The sequence below is a fragment of the Staurois parvus genome, unplaced genomic scaffold, assembly GCF_062004578.1.
Source record: "Staurois parvus isolate SC_StPar_1 unplaced genomic scaffold, SC_StPar_1.0 ptg000580l, whole genome shotgun sequence".
Lineage (NCBI taxonomy): Eukaryota > Metazoa > Chordata > Amphibia > Anura > Ranidae > Staurois > Staurois parvus.
Genome location: NW_028318376.1, coordinates 246,783 through 270,070, shown reverse-complemented (window position 1 = coordinate 270,070; position 23,288 = coordinate 246,783). Strand labels below are relative to the sequence as shown.

Sequence of the window (23,288 nt, the reverse complement as noted above, 5' to 3'; positions counted from 1 at the left end):
CACATACGGATGTCAATCACCAGGTCCTGGCCAGAGATTCCCCACTGGCACCCGTCAATCGCTGAGTAACGCTGACAGGGGAGAGACCTGTGTATAAACAGGTCTCTCTCCTGCCAGCAATAACATGCTGCTGTGTTCCCTAGTAAAACATACACAGCACGCACAGTAAAACAGCACAGTTAACCCTTTGATCGCCCCAGATGTTACCCCCTTCCTGCACAGTGTCATTAGTACAGTGTCAGTGCTTTTTATTAGCACTGATCACTGTATTAATGTCATTGGGATGTCAGTGGCAGTCAGTCTCTCCCCCCCCCCCCCCAGTGTCAGAATGTCGCCACAGTCCCGCTATAAGTCGCCGATTACCGCCATTACTAGTATATAAAAAAATAAAATTCCAGTATGCCTACCGCCAATTGTAGACACTATGACTTACACGTAAGCCAATTGATTTACATGTATTGGGTTTTTTTTTTTTTTTTTTTTAGCAAAGACATGTAGCAGAGTACATTTTGGCCTAAATTTATGACATTTTATTTTTAAATTTTTTGTTGGATATGTTTTATAACAAAAAGTCAGTTGTTTTTTTTTTAAATTGTCGTTTTTTTTTTGTTTATAGCGCAAAAAATAAAAATGGCACAGGTGATAAAATACCACCAGAAGAAAGCTCTATTTGTGGGAAAAAAAGTACATAATTTTCATCTATGTACGACGATGCATGACCGTGCAATTGTCAGTTGAAGTAACGCAGCACCATATAGCAAAAAAAATGGCCTGGTCAGGAAGGGGGGTATATCCTCTGTAGGGCAAGTGATTAAACTATCTGGAATACATATATTGCTATTATGGTCAAGGATCTGGGCAGGTTATTGCATCCCATTTATGGATGACAGTTTGAACTTCAGACCAGAACGGATTTGGATTCTTGTATGAATTTTTCTCTTCATCTTTGACGTGCTTGGTTTTAAAGAAAAAAAGTGTAGGACTATGTTGGAGATTTATTACACCTTTTGGACTACTATCTTCATATCCCTCGGATGTCCCCTTCTGGATTTGAGAATTTCCACTCTAGCAAACTTTATGGAAACTTATGATTTTATACTACTGTGTTTTCCTATACATATACTTTTCACATGTGCTGTGAAGATGTGTGAAGCATTTGAAAAGTGGATGTTGAAGTGAAATATGATTTGTGCACTTAACTTTGCAAACATTGGATATGGTGCTATGTACAATTCATATTTGTGTAAAACTTTATTATTCATTTATATATCCTACACCAAACTTATTTCTCCTACTCGATTATATGCTATGCATCGAATTTCAACTGGTTAAGATGCAATCATTTACAGGATGATTTCGAACATTTAAATTTGGTCATGCCCAATTATCGCTCGATACCGGAAAAAAGTAAAACTTAGTCTCTTTGTTAACTCATGTTCCTTTTTCCCCCCCCAGAGGTTTGTCTACTTGGCCTATTAGGTAAAGAACTATAGCCCAGACATACCAGAAATATTTTTTTAAGAGAAACCTTATTTTTAGCTTAAGAACAAATAGCTATCAAATGGATGCAAACTTCTCCACCCGCTATATCTCAATGGTTACAATCTCCCCACTAATTCCACAAAATTTGGACATTCAGGACAGCAAAAAAGTTTCCTTTTCAGTTTTATTTTGGTTGTACTTCATATACAAAATATGCTGCTACTTTGACACTGTACAATGTAAAACAACCTTTTTACATTGTTCTAATTTATATTGTACAGTAATCCTGTCATTGTATCTAATATGCAATTAAAAAAGTTAAAAAATTTACTTTGTGGTACCATTTTCTATTTGCCCAGAAAAAATCCATTGCTTCAGGAATTTTCTATGTTACCTATATTTGAGGATGTGGGCATATAGGACAGAGAACCTTTATATTTATACTTCGTACTGGTGGCCAATATTTTTCAGTGAGTGATTCTAATGCTTTATGTTTATTATTAAGCGTGTTATTTTTTATTAAGGATTATTAGGATAAATTTTCAGTGAACAATTAATTTCTATAGGACTATAATTGTAAACAAAAGTGTTCTACACCTACAAATAAAAGAAAATAAAAACAAAAAAACCCCTATGCTTTCTGTTAATTATGTTGTTACAAAAACTTGTCTCGTGTTAAAATATTCTGTACAAACCAATCTGATAACATGTGGTTTACAAATATCTAGTATTTTAATATTTCAAAAGAGAAAAAAAAAATTAATCACCACTCCAGTTCATTTTAACGATAATATTTTGAAACATATGTGCAAATGTGTTAAATATATACCTACAACAGCTTCAATCTGTGCATATACACTGTGTTTATAAGTTCAAATGAGGACGGTAATTAGGATTGTTAGGACTAGACTTTAAAGCGACCCTGCCACCTTGGTATTCTATAGTGGTTTAGGGGTCGGTGTAGGAAACCTGAGCCTAGCAGAGAACACATTGTCCAAAACACCTGCAGGAGTCAGAAAGCAGTAGCATCTAGATTTCCTATTGAGAGGAAAGAATTTACTCGCTCACTCCAGCTTCTATCCCCCTAATTAGGCAAGTATGCAATGTCAACTTTGACAGGGTGTTTTTGCTTTTATGTTTTTTTCCCCAGTGGTGATAGAGTTACTACAAGTACTGTTTAGACACAACTAAAGCAAGCATACTAGGATAATTTAACCCAAAGCTGAAGTTTAATTTTTTTTTTAAAAGAGAACCAGGGATGGTACTTACCATAAATGAAGTGTCCAGTGTGCTGGTAGCTGTTGTGTTTAGTTGAAATCCTCTGTCCTCTGCCCCTGGTTACTCCCCACAGCAGTGATCTTCTGGTGCTGCAGGAGTTAATATCAGCAGATGCACCTTTGACAGGTACTTTTTTCACTGATATCTATTTATAGATACCATACTATCAGTTCTCAAAATGAAAAAAGGCTGCCTCCTACACTAACAAAATGTGTTTCATTGTGGAACAGGTAGTATGGCTTTTTGAAAAATACAAAGGCATAAAAAGTGGGCATAGCTGGCACTAGACCAGTGCCTGCCACAGGTGTAGCCACTCATATTAAACCCATAGCACCAGAAGTTCACCGTTGCCAGAGTATCTGGGGCAGAGGACTGAGCATTTCAACTGAACAGAGCAGGGACCATATTTCATTCATGGTAAGTACTGTCCATTGTGCTGTTTAAAAAGAAAAAAAAAATCACTAAACTTCAGCTTTAAAGATAGCAGCACAGATTTGTAATACATGTGTGCTGACAGGTAGAATTACAATTATCTTGTATCTTTCTGGAGTCAGGTTAAAATACCTCTACAACCCTTGTTCTTTGCTGCAAGCAGGGTTTTCATTTAATTTACTGGGTATATAGCAGTTGGGAAAATCATGGGGGGGGCGACCACTCAGCCCCTCAGCCCACTGACCCAATTTATTAAGTTGTACTAAAAAACTCACATAAGAAAAAGTCATACTACTGCAACTGATGAGACATCTGTTAGACATACTATACACAAATAAAATAAATATGGATAAAATGAAATTCCTGAACTTGATAAAAGTGCTTTCAGGACCTGTATAAAGAGGGAAACCGCAACCCCCGATTGCTTGGCATGTATTCTGACATTATATACTATACTTGTGTAGTAGAGTTTAGAAAAATTACAACATGCTGCCAGTTACTGGAATGAATACATTCTGGAGAAACTGGGGATAAGGAACCTCATAAAATTGTTTAAAAATGTTTTTGTACATCGGTATATCAGCAGCTTATAAAAAAAAGTTGCGATCACGCTACACTTCGGTATCACTAGCTCAACCCTAAACTTGCAGTACAAAAATAATTCTTGTGCAGATGCTGCTTAGAGGAGTTCAGTCTTACAGGCTGAGGTTCACATTGCCTGTACTGAGTTTGCCACTGCTAAGGCTGTGTATCATAGCAATCATGTGTGAATGCTTGTTTAGCTCTTCCTGTTGGCTTTTCAAAATTCCCTCCTTTTCCTCCAAACGTGCTTCCAATTGGGTTTTTTGAACTTCCAGCGAAGATGCCTGTAGTGTAGAAAAACATAAACCTGTTTAAATTATTGTTGAATTGAATTATAGCCCTCAAGCAGGGATATTTCTAGAAAATTAAGACTTGACACACGCTTAAGCACCCTATAAAACGGTGAACAGTTGTGGTGCATGAACACGGCACAAAGAGCCCCACAGTGTGCCATCAGTCCTAGGGGAATGGCCTCACAGAGCACCATCAGTTCAAGGGGGAAAATAAACCAGTATTCCAAAAAGAGGGGGAAATATGCAAAACTGTATAAAACCAAGGACATAGTACTAAGAACTTCAATTCCCACAGGAAAATGCCAGAGAATATGTCACAGCCATGGAGAGAAAAAACTCCAGGGAAAAGTTTACTTCACATTGCCAAATTTTCTTTCTATTTTGCAAACTGAATTCAATCTCCCTTTCAGGCACTTTTATAGATACTTACACAGCTCAGACATGTTGCAGTCACGGCTTGCTATTGACCAATTACAGATCACTCAATTTCACCTTGTCAGGTGTATGTTCAGCTATGTGCACCAAGGGCATAATCACTCACATCTAACATCTATACTTGTCTGCTGTGAGATCATCTCTTATGACTGAATATTACATAGCTGTGAAAACCAGATATTGACTGACGTTACCGATGACCACTGGGTCTTCTATACTAGAAAAGATCACTAAATCCTTTTAAAATCATCCACAGAGATTCATTCAATTTTTTCTGGTGTATTGGACTTAAACAGCAAAAAAATATATATATATTTAAAACTAGGTCTAAGGAAAGACTGAGTGTCCTAAATGTCTTCTTCATACAGATGATTTTATACACATGATTTGCCCATGTCTCAGACTTCAGCGCTATTGGAAAGATGATATGCAAGAGTTCCCTGTTGTTCCTCACCAATCAAAATTTCACCCTCCATCCTGTATCTTTGGGCCAGGTTATGAACTTTAAAAGCCCACAGGTACACTTTCATTTAAAGGGAATACAATAAAACTATGTGCATAGATAACACAGCAAAATACACTTGCTTTTGTGTTCTTTGTAAGTACAACCGAGTGGCACATTACAAAAGTAGATTATTTTTTTTAACAATAGCTGCACTACACAATCTATTTCTTAAACTGTTCCCCCAACACCAATATTTTAAACACAAAATATCAAGATATTGCCTTATACACATTGGCCAATCATCATCAGTCTGCACAAATATATCTTACATATTAACCCCTTCTCACCTGCAATCTGTATATAAATGATACAAAGTGCTGGGGATATACTTAAAAAATGCCCCATTCCATTTAAGACACCTGCCAACACTTTGCCCAGCTGGTGTCTCTCAATCCTGGCTTTCAGTGACCACTCCCCATCCCCACTGATATTCAGAAATCCATCACAGTGGCTACAGACCATGTGATCACATGCAGCCTAGTAGGGTTATTGAAAAAATAAATGCTTTCAGGCTGAAGAGAAACCCTACCATCATCAGGCTACAGTGGCATCTCCAATACAATCTGTTTGTCAGACACAATTACAGAATTAAAAAAAAAAAAAATACATCCTTGAATATATACCTAAATTATTTAAATATGCAAATAAGTACTAATGTAAGTCTCAAGCTAATTAAAGTATACTGGATTCTGATAAAATTGGCTTGGCCGGCCATGACTTCTGGTTATGAAAGTGATAAAGAGAAATGCCATCTTATACTGCTACTTTCAGGACAAAACCAGAAACAGTTCCAGAACTACCACACTGTAATAGGTGTCTTTTTAAATGAAGGTATAAAGGACGGATAGGTTGAATTACACACCGCCTCTTTCACAGTGGGGCACATCTTAAAAGACCAGCTTGCCTGCAGCATATACATAGTTTTCCTTTATTACCCTGCCACTCTGTGCAGTCTCCATATACATAGAAAATACTCTAATTCTGGGTACAAGTGAGCATGTGATGGTGCTGATGCTTTGTTATTGGGCCAACCTCTGTTACAGAGGGATAAGAGACCATCTGAATGACTACATAGAACTTATGCAGGGCTTTCTTTTTTGCTCCCAATGTCTGAATGGAGCAGAAAGAAGCAAAGGAAGAGTAAATCCTGCTGGGAACAAGGGCGTTAAACCTGCTGCTTTGTCCTTCATGGTAAAGGCACAGGTTCAAGGTGCATGGGTAAAAATAAAACAAAAAATTTTCGTTCAGCATTTACAAATGCACCTTGGGGGCATGGCTTGCAGATGGCCCAATAGGACATGTGGCCTACAGCTCCTTCCCTACCCCCAACACTTAGATTCAAACAGGCCCTTTAAGCCTGTAATCTCTGTGAGGTGTGGCATCTTTTGAATCCATAAGGTAGAGATTACAGCTCCAATTCTGCCCCACATAACACTTTTTGTAGGCTGGACTACCTTTTCATCTCACTTGACCTCTTCGACAAATCATCCTCAGTACTGAGAGACTTAATACTAATAGTCTGACCACGCTCCAATTTATGTCTATTCCCAACAAAAAAACATAAGCCATTGCTCATGGCGCCTCAACATCATCTTGAATGACCCTCAATGACTTCAAGACCTTTTGCAAACCATTACACAATTTACAACAACTCACTCACAATATGAAACAACTTTTGCTATTCAATGGCATTCTTTAAAATGCGTCTTGAGAGGGGGACTAATTCCCACAGAGAACAAAAAGAAACAAACAAGTAAATCATCTCTCTGTTCTATGAAGTATCCAAACTTGAATTCGAACATACAACAAATACTCGTATTTTCAATTTGACACTCCTGCAGCTCTCCAAAGCTCGAGCCAAACTACACCCGCTCATTGATCAGTGATTGTTAGCTGCATGAGACTGATTGGGAAGCATCTTTTACATACGAGGACAAATTTGGTAGTCTTAGCACAAACTACAAATCCAAGACCACTTTTATTCCCTCTATACATGTCCAGTCTAACTTGCTAACTCATAAACTAAGTGAAATCTCTCATCCCTTCTGTTCGTTCTACTCTGCATTATAAAATATATAGGGATCATACCCTGATCTTTCCTCTGATAAATGCATTAATCTTTTTTTGACCTATTAATTTGAGACACAGCACTCCCCACATTACCTCCTGAGACAAGCACAGATTTTGACTCTACTACTGCATCTTTTCCCTACCCCGGAAAGGTGCCCGGGCCTTGATAATTACACAGCTAGTTTCTATAAAGATCCCAAAGAATCTCTAGCACCAACCCTCCTCAAAGCTTGTAATGTGGTCTCCCAACCTAGTCCCTTCTCTCCTCAAACATTGGGAATTTAATTCCCAAACCAGGAAAAGATATGACAAATTGTTGTAGCTATAGACCTATTTCCCTCGTAGATGAAAATTGTTTTTGCCAAAATGATTGCAACTTGTCTTCCACCCTATCTTCCCCAAGTCTGGGAAAGATTTGTTATACCCAATGAAGTTTCACACCAACCTGGCCCCCTAACCTCCCTGTTTGACAACCCAGCTTTTGATTCAGAATTTAGAACCCAAACAATAGCTGTTTTTTCAGAGAGTCCTGGCCCCAACTTTGACATATCCAGTTTGACCAGTCCTCGTCTAGTACAGAAATAGCTCCAACGACAACAATAACCTGCTCCCATAATTGTCTCACTCTAACCAACTCTCTGGCTTCTTACATACGGTTAAAAAAAAGAACTACCTGCCTTTCTTCAACTGACATCCCTAGAGGCCTTTCTCTCAAATACTTCCACTGATACACATACAGGGTCTCAGAGTTACAGCAAGATGAGAGAGCGGATCTCCAGAGACAAACCCATTTCTAAATGGCATCATTAGCTGAAGGAGTCATTCAGATGCTGAATAAAATGCTTTCTTTTCATACCTAAATTGTCTATGTCTTTCTAGTCCCAGGAAAAGAGCTACAAGCTAATTTCCCTGTGATGTAGGACACCTATAGAGCTGAACTGTATTTTTCCCCTCTACTCCAAGCTCCTGCTGGAGTTGTGTAGGAAGGGAAAGTTCCTACTTACATACAGTAACTGGTGGACTGTCACTTAATAATGCCTTTTTGGTGAGCTGTCTTTCCTACGTATAACACCTTGTTCATTTCTGATATCATGACTTCCCAAAGATGGCTCTCCTATCAGTGATTCCTGTGCCCATTTCTAGAATTTAAAAAGGCTTTTTGAAACATTGTCTTCTGGCTGCATGTGTAGCCATTTTCCCGCATTGGAAATTAACGTGTCCACCACACATTCTAGAATGGGCCCAGATACTTAATAGAAATATGACAATGGAGACCCTGGTAGCCGAAAATACAAATGGCCCAAAAATGCGTACTCTACTGATATGCTGGCGAGCCCAGAGATGCTGATTGTTTCTGTGCCCTATCCTTACAATAACATGTCCACCTATTTCCATACTTCACAATAATTGAACTTATCTCAGGACCTTATCCATACACAGCACAGGTGTATTTCTAAAGCCAATATAAAAATGGTGGAAGAAATTCTTTCCATTATGTCTGCATTCTCTTCCTTTCTCTGTACCCCCTTCCACTTCCCCCTACCTTGGTGTCTACTTTTTTACCCTTTCCCCAGTGTTTCCCTTACTTAACTATATAGATGTTACTAGTTCCTGCTTTTTACTCTGCTGTACCCAGTTTCTGTATAATGCAAACATATGAATAAAGATTTATTTGAATAATGCACCTATAGAACACAAGTTTCTCTAATAATCTTAAAAAAAAAATACAAACCCTAATGCTCAGCTCCTTTCTTGCTTGTTCTGTTTTGCTCAGCTCTTTACGAAGTATGTCAATGGTTTCTTCCATATCTTCTTTCTCCTTTTGCTTTAATTTAAGCTTGTCCTCTAAACCCTTTACCTTTTGTTGGAAATCTGTCAGCAAAATTAAATATGGGGAAAAAACATAAGCTAACAAGCAGGAAGTAGATGACAATTCAAAGTTTAGTATGTATTAACATAAAAATACAGGATGAAAAAGGTTACCTGTTCTAAAACAAACTAAAACACATATTCAAAAAGGAGGACACCACCTACTTATAATTTTACTCTCTCGGTCTTGAAGTTGCTTAGCCAAATCTTTTCTCTGGTTTTCAGTGTCTTCTAGCTGGGCCATTGTCCTGTATGTGATCAGCATTGTTAGTACTTTCAGAAAGGCCTCAAATAGCATTACAATTTTTAAAGCAGAACACTGAAGATCTTTTTTCTTTATGAAGTAGGAAACCCCATCCTCCAAATAATAGCCAAGACAGAAAAATGCAGGATATTTTAAAATCTCATGGGAAAAGCAGCCAATAAGCTGTCTGAGACATTACAAAAAACTGATCCATCCAAACTATACTGAATGACAGCAGTGCTTACATACAGCAAAAGAAGCACCCAGTGCAATGTTGTGTTTTTCTGACTCGAACAAATTGCACAGCTATGACATGCTAAGTATAATAACACTCAGGTGCCAAGTTTAGCTTTTCAACATGTGTAGATATTCCTTTAAATAGAAAAGGTGACACTAAACGTGGGTTAACAAAAAAAAAAAAAAAATTAAAGTATTCTTAACTCCAAGATCTTCAAATTCCTTTTTTGCTGCTGTGATCCAACTTCCTGTTAAGAAGGTGGCTACGTTCGTTCTCCATGGTCCCACTCTCTTGCTTCCGAGATGATCGAGGAACTATGGGATCTGTTTTGATCATACAGCAGTGCATATGATCACAACTAGCGTGCCCCGCTCATTCCAAACAAATAGAAGTGAGTGGGAAGAGAAGAAATTCAGGTGCTCAAAGAGGACATTACAAGATGGCAAAAAAATTGATTACAGGGCCAATAAAGTTGAAGTGGGACTAAACCTTCCTGTTCTTTACAGACAAGGAAGCGGCCATCTTAGCCTCATTATTTGCAGTTACCATGGTGCTGCACGTGTATCAGGTACAACACAAGCAATTTGATAACCTGGCAGTTCAGTTGAAGGCATAAGCAACTGTAACAGTTACCATTCAGGACATGCCTTAAATGTAAGTTTTTGAAAACGGTTAAATCGATGGGCTTAGTGTAAGTAGCAAATGTGTATGGATAACTTTTGGAAAATAAAGATATTGTTTAGTGTCACCGTTGTTACCAGCAAGAGTGAATATCTGCTGCAAAAACGAGGCACAACATTCTGCATTCCTCTGTGTTAGCTTTCCCATGGGCAGTACAGAGCAGATGTATATAAAACTATCATCCAATTGCCTTTAGAATGACATATCTCTGGATAGCTGCAGAGCTGTAGGGTCTGTTGACCTGAAAGTTAAGTGGAACGGACAAGGGAGAGGATGAACAGGCAAACAAAGCCCTTATCTCAGGCAAAACAGGACAGGATTTCCATTGAAGGTCTCTGGGCAGCGCCATTAGGAACGACCCATACAGATGAGATTGTCATCAATAGCAAAAGTAATCTTTCAGTTATAAGTAGCTTTACTCTATGAAGTCCTTGAAAATGTACGTAAAAAAAAATCCTTACTTTTCATTTTGAATCTTGAGAGAATCACTTAGTTTTTTCATGGTTTCAGCTTGCTTAGTTAGGGTGTTGTAGGATACCTCTAAGTCTTTCAACTGCTTTTCACAGAGTTCATACCTATAAAGAAAACAAGCAATTACAATACACATAGTAACTCTTCCTGAATTTAGAGACTCACAAAGCAGATATTAAATGGAAAAACACAATAAGAAAACACCAGACATTTTCCTTATCTATCTGAGGCTAGCAGCATGGTGAAGCAGCGGCTAGAACCGCTAACAGAATACTACCTGGATTTTGTATACTCCTTCCATGGGACAAGACCACAATGCCAAGTTTACCATCTTCTTCCTAAAACATCTCTACATGTGGAAGACACAACTATAAGTAAAAAATGTAATCAAAGACGAGGTGGCATGTGTAATGTCTGACCCTATTTAGACCACAATTTAGAGCAGACTTTTTAAACCTTTTTAACATGGAGGAACCCTAGAAATAACTTTATGGTCTCGGGGAACCCCTGCTAAAAATTACTATATATATATATATATATATATATATATATATAAATAAAATATGTTATGATACATTAGGGTGATGGCCAGCGGGAAGAACATTCCTTACACTTGTGGTCAATGGGAAAAAATGACCCCTTTTCAGATAGCTAAAAAGATAATTGCTGTCAGCAGAAACTTATCCGAGAGGCAAACATTGGTCATTGCTCAAGGAACCCATAACAACCTTTGAAGGAACCTTAGGGATCCACAGAACTCTGGTTGAGAAACCCTGGTCTAGAGTTTTGCATTTCTAAATTAATCTATATTCCTATTCCTTCTCTAGAAGAAATGGGCCACTACATTACATCTGTTTTGTTTTTCATTTTGAATCCGTGAAGGTTCATTAATTGGTGGAGAATTTGCCCTGTCTCCTCAACATAGAGTCCTGTAGAGCATTTTGCACACAAAATCAGACAGACCACATTTGATTCTCCTCAGCTTACGCCATCAGTTTTCTCACGTATCACCGATTTACTAACAGACATATCAGATTGGATGTCACACCACTTCCTAAAACTCAATCTATCCAAAACTGAGCTCATAATATTTCCTCCCCCAAGTGCCTCTTCCCGTGATTTCTCTGTCATGATCAATAGCACCACTATCAATCCATCCCTGCATGCCAGGGTGCCAGGGGTAACCCTGGATTCTGAACTATCCTTTCAGGCCCACATCCAATCCCTATCCAAATCATGCCGCCTAACCTCCGCAACATCTCCAGAATATTACCCTTTTTAACCAATGATAACAAAAAGCTCCTAATTCACTCCCTGGTCATCTCTCGCCTTGACTACTGCAACTCCCTCCTCATTGGCTTACCTTTACATAGGCTATCCCCCCTCCAGTCCATCATGAATACTGCTGCCAGGCTAATCCACCTTACCAACCGTTCAGTGTCTGCTACCCCTCTCTGCCAATCCCTCTACTGGCTTCCAGTCGCCCAATGAACAAAATTCAAAATACTAACAATTTACAAAGCCATCCACAACTCTGCCCCCAGCTACATCACCAACCTGGTCTCAAAATACCAACCAAACCGCTCTCTTCGATCCTCCCAAGACCTTCTGCTCTCTAGTTCCTGTGTTACCTCCTTCCATGCTCGCCTCCAGGACTTCTCCCGAGCTTCTCCCATCCTATGGAACTCCCTAACCCAATCTGTCCGGCTGTCTCCTAATGTATCCACCTTTAGACAATCCCTGAAAACCTCTTTAAAGAAGCCTATCCTGCTTCTACCTAGTAAACCACCATTTATATCCTCCATCAGCTCATCCCCCACAGCTATTACCTTTTGTATCTCTCAACCCCTCCGTCTAGATTGTAAGCTCTAACGAGCAGGACCCTCAGTTTACAATTGTACCAAATTGTATTGAAACTGTAATGTCTGCCTTCATTTTGTAAAGCGCTACACAAACTGTTGACGCTATATAAATCCTGCATAATAACAATTTGCAGCAAAAAGTACCCTGTAATCTGTACTGTTGTGATCCTGGTACTGCATAAGTATACAGGCTCTACATCTATTCTGCATCTAGTGAGATGTTCCATTTAGTATTGGGGTGTTTAGGGAACTTCTTACAATACTCTTAGGTAACAGGAGGGGGAGAACAAAAAAAACCCCAAAAAAAAACCAACAACCCAAAACTTTAAGAGATGCAAAAACAGTGGAAATATTTTTCTTTTTTTTTTTTAAATTTCACTGATTTTAAATTTAAAAAATGCTTACTTCATGATATGGTCACCATAAGAAACCTTCAGTGTTTCATGTTCTTCGGCCACTGCTTGCAGCTTTTTGTTGTGCTGGAACAACTGCTCAATGTCACTTTTGGCTCGTTCTGACTCCAGCTGCTGAGACTTTAAAAGCAAACTCAGTTCCTCATTCTTCCTCTCTGCCTCCTTCAAAAGTGTGGCAAGCTTTCTTGCCTGCCATATAGAAATAAAAACTGGTTACTTTTTTTTTTTTTTTTTTAAATGTTAAAAAAGAGAAGTATGGGGTTCCTAAATAAAATAAATAATAATATTAACAAAATAAAACACTTACCTAAGAATGATGCTGCATCCTTTTTCGTGTTGCCTTGAAGACTGAGAACTGAGCAATCAAAGACCACAGATCGCTCAGTTCTCAATCTTCAGTGAGCAGAGAGCTGATGACTTGTCAGTCACTGGCTCTCCGCTCTGCCCATCCAGTGCCAGGCTGTGGAGGAGGCAGAAGGGCTGGCTCAGGCTCTCAGCGCCTCGTGTGGATCCCAATTGCAAGGGGACAGTCGACAGTGGCCTTTAGTCCACTCTTGGCTCAAAACGAGTAAATCAGTGAATAATGATGTTGAAAATTCAGAATTTAAAAGGAGTAGATTGAGAAAAAGATCTACGCTCAACTCCAAGAACCCTTCTAATCAGTTTTTAGATGTTTTTAAGTCTATGATTGAACCAGATATAAAAACTTTTAAAATTATTATTGTTATAAGGCCTGAAGACGGGGGGGGGGGGGGGGGAGATTGTGACTTTAAATAAAGAGGATTATGAAAGTGAATTAAATTGGTGAGAGATAGTACCAACTATAAAAGCTTTCTGGAGATCCTATCAAAAAGTTCAAGGCTAAGTTATCCAGATTGATAAATAGTAAGAAAGAAGCTAGGTACCCTCATCCCAGAAGCACCAAAATTACCAGTCATATATCAATTACCAAAGGTACATAAAAATAAAAAAATACCCTCAGGGAGACCCATAGTTAGTGGTATCAATTTCATTTTCTCTCGTATACAGGAATATATTGATTTTTTTTTTCTCTAAGCCTTGACACGGATTTATTCCTCATTTGTAAGAGACAGTAAACAATTCAGTATGTAGGAAGCACTACAAGGAAATTAGGAGTCAGAATAAGTTAACATAAAAATATAAAAAAAGGTTTTCCCCAACATTGGTGTATCGAAACATTTTACGATACGTCATGATAGAGATTCTGGTGTTTTGACATTCTGTGGCATTGATAAAGTTGAATGATATTGGAGAGGTACTAATTTAAAACAAGCAATTTTTATGAACTAAACAAAATGGATTTTTGAATACTTTATGTCCTGCAGGCCTTAAAGTAGATCTTGATTTGAATTATTTTATTTCTAATTTTTAATATGTTTTATAATGACTGGAGTTGCACCCAAAAAATGCAATTAAGTAATCACATTGCTTATCCATTGGAGTTGCAATTCAACCATAAGGGGGTTCTACATCGAATAGTTTATCTATTGGAATTGCAATCTGCAATCGAATCATAACTGGGCTCTATTCGTTTATTCGCGTTAACTTGGCACTTTATATGCAACAACTTAAGCGGCCACTAGATTTTAACAATGAGTTTATTTTTTGGGGTGGACGTTTTGGTATCTTACCGCTAGATGTCCTCAGTAAATAGAAGGGGGAACGATATTTGGAAATTTCTTAAATTTTAAATTATATATATCTCTAAAAAAATTGGTTGATAATTGCAAAGTTCAGTATATAGATCCAATTTTGTGCAAATATCTTCAGCTGGGATGTAGGATGGCTTTGATTCTGATTGGATTGAGCGGAAGCAAAGTGGCGGTGACAGCCAGCATTATAATAAAAAAAAAAAAAAAAAAAAAAAGAAGGAGTATCCAGTCATATGACTCATGTCGTCAGACGGTGCTGACGAAACTTGGAGAAGCTTACATGATACGTCACTTCCGGTTGGTGGAACGCAGGTGGAGCGCAAACCGGCATTCCTTTTTTCAGTATTCATGCTTGATTTATTTAGGTGCAATTTTAAAATGTTTTTTAAATAAATAAACCTTACTAAACTATGAGAGGTTCTTTTCCCCTCTATGAGGGAGGTTTCATAACAGTCTCTTGATGCACAAGATCGTTGTGGTATATGCTATACTCAATCCTTCAGGTACATGCCGCATTAATGGGAGAGCAAGATTTACCAGAGATATCTTAAAAGCAATTGACCTTCTTTGAGAAATGAGGTCATATTACTGGTGAGTGTGATGTGTTTCATGTTCTGTGTCCATTGTCCATTCACAGGAGTTGAAGGAGTGAGCCTGAGGCAAGAGGCTTGCTACTGGTGGCACTCGGCTGGGGACATAAAAAGAGAAGAATCGTGCTGCTCTGTGCAAAGCTAATGATTTATTGTTTCTTCCACTAGTAATGGCAACGATCAGCGACTTTTAGTGGCACTGCGTGGCGGACATTCAGACATTGTGGGGGGGAACTAACTTGGTGTCACTGACAACCCCAGTGACACCAATACAGTGATCACTGCTAAAAAAAAAATCATTGACACTGTACTAATGACACTGGGCAGGAAGGGGTTAACATGAGAGGTGATAAAAGAGTTGACTATACCTAGGGAGTGCTTTATTAGGGTGCGAGGGGGGGGGGCAGTGTGCCCGAGCTCACAGGGAGGAAAACTGTAAACAAAACAGTCTTCCTCGCCGTTGGAGATGCTCGGTAATCACTTGGCGCCAGCAGGTAATTACTGGCCGAGATCCGGTGATTGACAGCTGCGGCATTTTCTACCCGGAAATGAAAAATTACGTATACATAAACGTGATTTGGAGCACCCTTGCTGCCCTCTAACTGTATTTCTGCTATAGGGCAGTTGGGAAGCGGTTAAGGAGAGAACTGTGCTGTAGTGCTGTAGGGGGGACTACAGTGTGAAAGGTATGCTAAGGATCATAATGTACCGGGGGACTGTGATGTGTTATATCGCTAACGAGATTCGGATCTCTGCTTTAAGGAAATTTTGCAGACTGGACCTCCGTAAATTTTAATTCAAGACCCCTCCTCTATGAAGTAACATCTGCTTGATAGAATAAGTTCAACTATTCATAGGATAGGTCTTGTAGAATGTCATCATGCCAGAGCACTGCTGCAAGTGATATCTATATAAATATAAAATGAGGAATATTCTGACACAACTAGCTCAAAAGGAGTACGGAGATATATAGATTTTATATATATATATATATATATATATATATATATATATATATAAATAAAATATAGTAATGCTTCAGTATACTAATTCCTGGGAAAGATGAAGGGCAAATTCAAACTGGGAACTCTTATCAAGTTGGGTAAAAAAAACTCAGCTGTCAAGTCCATCTGAGCTGACACACCGCTCTGTACAGTTTTCCTCTCACCTCTGCTTCAGCTTGTGCTCTTTGACACCGGTACTGTGCAATCAGTCTGTCTGCTTGTGCAAGGGCTAGTGCTTTTGCTTCCAATAAGTCTTGCAGCCTGCTTTCCTTTGACTGCACAGAGAACACAACATAATATTACAACTGCTGTATATTTGTCTAAAAAACAAGACTTTAAAATGCAATACTTACTGCTAATGCAGAAAGCTTTTGTTCATAAACATCCATTATATCAGAAATCCTCACATCATTCACTTGTTCCTTCATCTAGTAAAAATGAAAAAAGTTGGAAACCAGCATCAGTAATAATAGAGATGAACGTGTAGAATCAAGATTGAAGCAAATTCAGTTCAAGCCTAGTAACAACAATTCTGGATTTTGGCAGTTAGGGTGCTTTGGGTCAGCCAGAAACTGACCTGCACAAAATCCACACATCACACAGTATTTACTGAACGACATGCATTCTGTAAAAAAAAAAACAAAAAAAAACCAAACAAAAAAAAAAACAAAAAAAAAAAAAAAACACAGCAGTAGCTGATTGCCTTCAGACTCCCTCTGTCAGTCCTTTCACTTTTGCTTAAACAGTCATATTTTGTTAAGTAAAAACTGATGAATACAGATTCAGGTTACATCAGTTTACACATCTGTCTTCAGGTCAGTTTACACTAACCAAATCATAGGTAACAAAAGTAAACCAAAACATTTTTCTCGCCTAAAAAAGGGACATAAATGGAAAAGGGTGCAGCCTTGCTCTGTTTAGGAAAAAAAAAAAAAAAAATCTGAACAGACACGGATGTAGGCGGATGTAAATGGTTGGTCATTTGTTTACATCTCCCCTGCCCCATAGACATACACTGTGGCTCAGTCTGGATCCATCCAAAAAACTGACAGAAGGATCAAAAATGACCGCTTGTGTGAAAGGGCCCCGATAAACTCAAGAATACTATCTTAACTGGCAGACAGGCAAAGAGAAGAATGCATCATTGCCACTACTAATTCATCTGTGTGTAAATCCAACATGAAAAGGTTCATGCATATTAAATGGCATTTTGTGTATAAGGCATACATATCTATACTTTACCTCCATTCCTGTTTGTAGCCTCTGTATGAGATCCTGGATATTGGAGGAAGATATGTCAACACTGTTCAAATTTGACATCTGTGAGGATCTACAGTTGTTTGCAATGGCTTGCACTCCAAATTTTTTTGTTGGATGATCGATTTCTTGCAGTATGTAGGCATTGTTAGCTGCAATGCTTTCCCCAAGTCTAAAATTGGCAGACCATATTATCAATCTTGATACTGTAATTCCCTCAACAGATTCTGCAACTTTAAGCAGTTCTATCACAAGCTACAATACACTACATTTATAATTTTTCTTTGGGATTCTAAAAAACAGAGAATTCAAATGTATACTAAAAGCATAACAGCGCACATGGGGCTAGTTTTTCTATTTCAATGGTTTTTATTAAATTTTTTAAACAGTATAAACAGAGGCAGTAAAACACGCCCACGCAGGGGCTATCAATTGCACAGATAAACAAAATGCCAAATAAAAAAAAAAGGGGAAAAACAATGCTCTAATGCCAACAGGGCAAAAGGTACGCCCACGCAGGGGCTATCAAAGGCACATAAGTTACAAAACATTAATGTAACTGATTATAACAACTAAATGCAGCTGTCCTAGTCACACCAAAAACAGAGAGAGAGAGAAAAAGGAAAAGAAAGAAAAAAAAAAAAAAGGGGGGGGGGGGGCAAAGAGCAGGGATTCAAGAGCGCCAACACCGAACGCCATTACATCCCCAGACTAGCCGGGGAGAGTGAGGGAAGGGCATATTGCAACCACGGCTCCCATATTTTCAAAAATTTACGTTGGGAGTCATTGCGGATACTCGACATCTGTTCGTTGAGCATCATAGTGGTCATACGATCCCGCACCCCCTGAAGAGGGACAAACGGACTCCTCCAGGCCTGAGCAATTGTTCTAGTGGCGGATAAAAACAGATAGGAAGCCAACTTCTGCTGGTGAGCCAAGAGGCCCGGTATGGGGCAATGAAGCAAAGCATACCGAACATCCCGGCGTATGGAGAGATGGAACAAAGTGAAAAGGAGGCCAAATACACGAGACCAAAAACGAAACAGTCTCGGGCATGACCACCAGATATGCAATACATCACCACGATGACCACAACCCCGAAAACATCGATCACTACAGGCAGGGTTGGCCCGGGCCAACCGAGCCGGAACCCAGTACCAACGAAACAAAACCTTATAGGCTGCCTCCAGTGTGGTCGTATTAAATGAGCATTTAGCTATGAGTGACCAGGCCTTATTCCAGTCCTCCGGATCCACAGCCACTCCCAGGTCACGCTCCCACTGAACAACATATGAAAGAGAAGTATGCGATGAGCGTCTGTTCAGAGCTGCATAAAGAAGGGATATAAGGCCCGGAGCGCCCGGACGCTGTTGGCACAGCTGTTCAAAGGCAGATTTCTGGTACGGGAACGCAGAAGTACCCCGCAGCGAGAGCAGCCAGTGTCGCAATTGAAGATATCTAAAAAATTCCGCTGGGGGGATATTCCGGGATTCCCGAAGAGAGTCCCAGGTGGGAAAGGACCGAAAAATCAAAAAGTGTCGCACCTGCGAAAAACCATTAGTCACCCACCAAGAAAACGCCCCTGGGTGATCCAAACCCGGCGGGAAAAGAGGGTTGTTAATAATAGGTAGCAAAGGCAGAAAAGGTGACATCAGACCACCAGAATAACGTACCGAGTCCCAAACTTGTAGGCCATGAAGTAACATCGGACTCAGTGCCATAGGGCGCAGGGCAGGGGGAAGCCATAGAAGCGTCGACAGTGTGATAGGGGCACAATTAGGTAGTTCCAACAGGACCCAGAGGGGGACGTCGGAAGAGGCGTGCAACATAGACAGCGGGGCAATCTGGCTCGCTTGATAATACTTAGTCACATTAGGCACCCCAAGACCACCCTGAAGTCTATGGGCAAAAAGCGTACTTTTGGATACTCTGGGGTGCTTATCGGCCCAGATAAAACGCATTAACTTCGCCTGAAGCAACCTAAGAAAATGAGGGGGAACCCGCACCGGGAGTGTGCGAAAATACAACAATTTCGGCAAGATGGTCATTTTCACCGAATTAACCCCTCCTATCCAAGACAGGTGCGGAAATTGCCAAGAATGCATAAGAGAGGATAGAGAGCTAAGCAATGGATAATAATTTGCAGCAAACAAGGAGTCATAAGTGGGGGTCAAGCGAACGCCTAAGTATTCAAGAGAAGAGGAAGCCCATTTGTAAGGGAAGTGGGATTGTAGGCGCGAAACCAAATCCGAAGCCAAAGTAATATTGAGGGCTATAGTCTTATCCAAGTTGATACGGAGACCCGAAATCAAGGAGAAGCACTCAAGAACCTGTTGCAAATTAGGAAGCGTCGTCAGGGGGTTAGTAAGAGTCAGGAGGGCATCATCCGCAAAAAGATTCAGTTTGAATTCCTGTCCCGCGTAAGGAACCCCCGATACATTGCAATCGGTCCGAAGCGCTAAAGCCAGCGGCTCAAGCGCCAGGACAAAGAGCGCTGGGGACAGGGGACAACCCTGTCTTGTCCCTCGCCCAATAGGAAAGGGATCTGAAAAATACCCAGCGTATTTGACGGAGGCCGAAGGAGAAGAATACAAGGCCTGGATCCAAGAAAGAATAGAATCCCCAAAACCCCAACGAGACAGCACAAACCGCAGATATTCCCAGGATAGAGAATCAAAAGCTTTATAGATGTCTAAAGACAGTAAGAATCCTGGGATTTTCCGTTGTTGCAGAAAATGTATAAGATGGACCACCTTACGGACGTTATCACCCGCCTGCCTCCCGGGGACGAACCCCACCTGGTCCCTGTGGACCAGGCTACGCAAATATTTATTGATGCGAAAACTAAGGATCTTGCCCAGTATCTTCAGGTCTTCATTAAGAAGAGAAATAGGCCGGAAGGCTTGTGGTTCCTGTACATCATCAGTCGTCTTAGGAATCATGGCGATATGCGCTCTAAGCGCATCTGGAGAGGGCGAGGAGCCCTGTCGTAACGCATTAAAATACTCAGCCAAAAAGGGCGCCAACAAGGCTGAGAATTTCTTATAATAAAGACCGGAAAAGCCGTCGGGTCCTGGGGCCGCGGTGGACCGTAAAGATTTGATAGCTTGGAGCACTTCTGGTACAGTGACACCGGCGTTGAGTGCCACCTGTGCCGCCTCGGATAACCCAGGAAGTCGGAGATCTTGAAAGAATGCCTCTGCCTGAGCCACGGGGAAGGGATCTGGTTTAGCGTAGAGGCGTGAAAGGAAGTCTGAGAAACGGGAAACAATCTGCTGGGGATTAGAAGTACAGCCACCTGTAGGAAGTCGCAGTCGAATCGGTTTATGGGGTTTCCCCACAGAATTGAGTTTCCTGGCCAGCATCGGGCCCGGCTTATTAGCACAGGAATAAAATTTGTGTTTGGTCCAGCGCAGGGCCCGTTCTGCCTCCGAAGAGGCAAGTAAGTCCAACTCTGCCGCCAGAGCGTCCCGAGCGCGTTTATGGGCCGCGGATGGAGATGACTTCCAACGCGCATCCGCAGAGGCCAGGAGAGAATGAAGCTCCAAAAGTCGGCGCTCCCGCTCCCGCTTCCGGACCGCCGCCAGCTGTATAACATGACCCCGCACCGTGGCCTTATGCGCCTCCCATAGGGGCACTGCAGAGGAGACCGATCCCGCGTTTTCCGTAAAGTATGTTCGTAAAAAAAATTCTATTTGTTGGCAGGTAGCCTGAGTGGTCAATAAGGAATCATTGATGCACCAATGAAAAGGGCGCCGTTCTGACCCAGAGAGGGCAAGGAGAAGTACCAAGGGATCGTGATCCGACCAAGGCGAGGAGGGAATAGTTATCCGCCTGACCAAGGGAAGCTGCTGAACCTGCATAAATATATGATCAATTCTACAAAAACTATCATGAGGACTGGAATAGAATGTAAAGTCCCGTTCCGTTGGGTGAAGCTCCCTCCAGACGTCCGCCAGCCCCGCTGTCCGCAGGAGAGAGCGCATACGTTCCTCCAGCGCCAAGTCATGAGAAGGGGCCGCCCCCCGTGCGCAGCGCCTATCCATTGCGGAATCCAAAGTAACATTCGAATCCCCCAAAACAACAAGGAGACCCTTAGAGTGTCGGGAAACAATGGTGCAAAGATGTGAAAAGAATTTATCCTGAAAACGATTAGGCGCGTAGTAAGAGACAAAAGTAACCTCCTGGTCCCAGAGGGTGCCTTGCAGAAGCAGATACCTGCCCGTGGGGTCCGCTATATTCCTAGCACAGACAAAGGGGAGATTGCGTTTAAAAGCGATCAGGACACCCCGACGCTTCTCAGGAGCCGAGGCCGTGTAAAAGGTGGGATAGTGAGGTGAAAGATAACGTGGGGCGGAGGACTGAGAAAACCTGGTCTCTTGTAAACATACCACGTCAATTTGTTGCGATTTGAGGTGATGAAAAACTTTAGCCCGCTTCTGAGGCGAATTGAAGCCTTGAACATTTTGCGAATGAATTTTCAAAAGGGGCGAGGCCATGGCGGCATCAGAGCAACACGCTCAGCAGAACAAACCATAAAGCAGCTAGCAATTTCCGCTCCCAATGGCGATCGGACCGTGGCATCCCGGAACCCTGCAGAAAACAAAAACAAAAAAAAAACCAAAGAAGAAAAAAAAACAAAGAAAGAAAGAAGGAAAAGGACACAAAAAGAATATACAATAGTGCAATCGTGTCACGCCAGTGGTGACGTGCATCCTACAAATGAAGGATACCAGTTAGGGGTGGCTCTACCACCGGACACATGGCTGCAAATGGAAACATCAGAAACATAAGTCCCCAGGGGGCAAAAGGGCAATAAGGCAAGAAACACAATAGAACGGGGTACCAAAGCAATAAAACTAAAGGTCCCAGGAGCTAGGCAACCGTGATGACCTCCCCATAGCAATCCAGAGAACCATGGGGCCAACCCCCTCCCACCCAGCCGGGCCTACCAGATCAACCTCCCACCCCGAAACCAGAGGGAGCCCTCACTCCGTGCTACCAACAAAAACTGGAATACCATCTCCCAGGCCCAAAATAGGCTGCAACAGCAGAAAGTCATAATTCTTGAGTCCATGAGGAGACCCCCCCCCAACCAGGGAAGGAACCCAAGGGGGCACACTATATCAGTCCCAACCCGTAATGCTGACAAACTGGGGGAGCCCTAAGGGCCAAACTCACGGTCCCGTCAAGGAAGTCCATCGGTGAGATGATACATGGGAAGTCCAAGACACATCTTCAGCCCGGAGAAGAACAGGAAGGACTTGATCGTGAAGGGGTCTGAGGGAGGGCCCTCTTCCTATTGGACGACCGCTCCCAGATGCGGCTTGGAAGAAGCGGCCTTGCCGGGGATCCTGATGAATGTGCCAGGCTCCGATCCGCAGCCTCAGGCGAAAGAAGGTGTAAGGATTCCAGGAGAAAATGGGCCTCCTCCGGCGTAGCCACAGAATGACTGCGGCCCTGGTAGGTGAAGGTGAGGCGAAACGGGAAGCCCCAAGCGTATTTGATACTGTGGTTCACTAGGACCGAAGTGAAGGGCTTCAATTGGCGTCGTTTCTGAAGAGTGGTCTGAGAGAGGTCCGCAAAGAGCTGGTAGCGATGCCCCTGGAAGCTGAGGTCAAGGTTGTTTCTGGCCGCCAAGAGAATAGTTTCCTTAGTGCGGTAATACGTAAATTTGATGATAATGTCCCTCGGGGGCCCATCCGGTCGTCTGGGGCCCAACGCACGATGGATGCGGTCAAATTCAAGCCGGTCAATGGGAATAGCTGGTGTCAGCTCCTGAAACAGAGCTGTAGCAGTGGAAGTAAGATCCGCGACCGTTTCCGGGATACCCCTTAACCGCAGATTGCCACGGCGGGAACGATTCTCGAAATCCTCAAGCCGTAGCAGCGCGTCCGCCAATTCTTTCT

The 23,288-nt window shown here is 41.4% G+C and overlaps 1 protein-coding gene across 1 annotated transcript in view; it reads right to left on the bottom strand.

Annotated features, from left to right (window-relative positions):
- Positions 1-1,652: 1,652 nt before the first annotated feature.
- The window catches only part of CIP2A (cellular inhibitor of PP2A), a 68,962-nt gene continuing 47,326 nt past the window's right edge, over positions 1,653-23,288 (bottom strand). Inside the window, exons 14-21 of the mRNA XM_089692232.1 lie at positions 17,365-17,551; positions 16,476-16,550; positions 16,287-16,397; positions 12,848-13,044; positions 10,571-10,684; positions 9,112-9,194; positions 8,810-8,949; positions 1,653-4,058 (exon numbers count right to left, since the gene is read on the bottom strand). Of these exons, the coding sequence (XP_089548358.1) occupies positions 3,888-4,058; positions 8,810-8,949; positions 9,112-9,194; positions 10,571-10,684; positions 12,848-13,044; positions 16,287-16,397; positions 16,476-16,550; positions 17,365-17,551 (1,078 nt within the window). The 3' untranslated portion in view covers positions 1,653-3,887. The remainder of the gene's footprint in view (positions 4,059-8,809; positions 8,950-9,111; positions 9,195-10,570; positions 10,685-12,847; positions 13,045-16,286; positions 16,398-16,475; positions 16,551-17,364; positions 17,552-23,288) is intronic.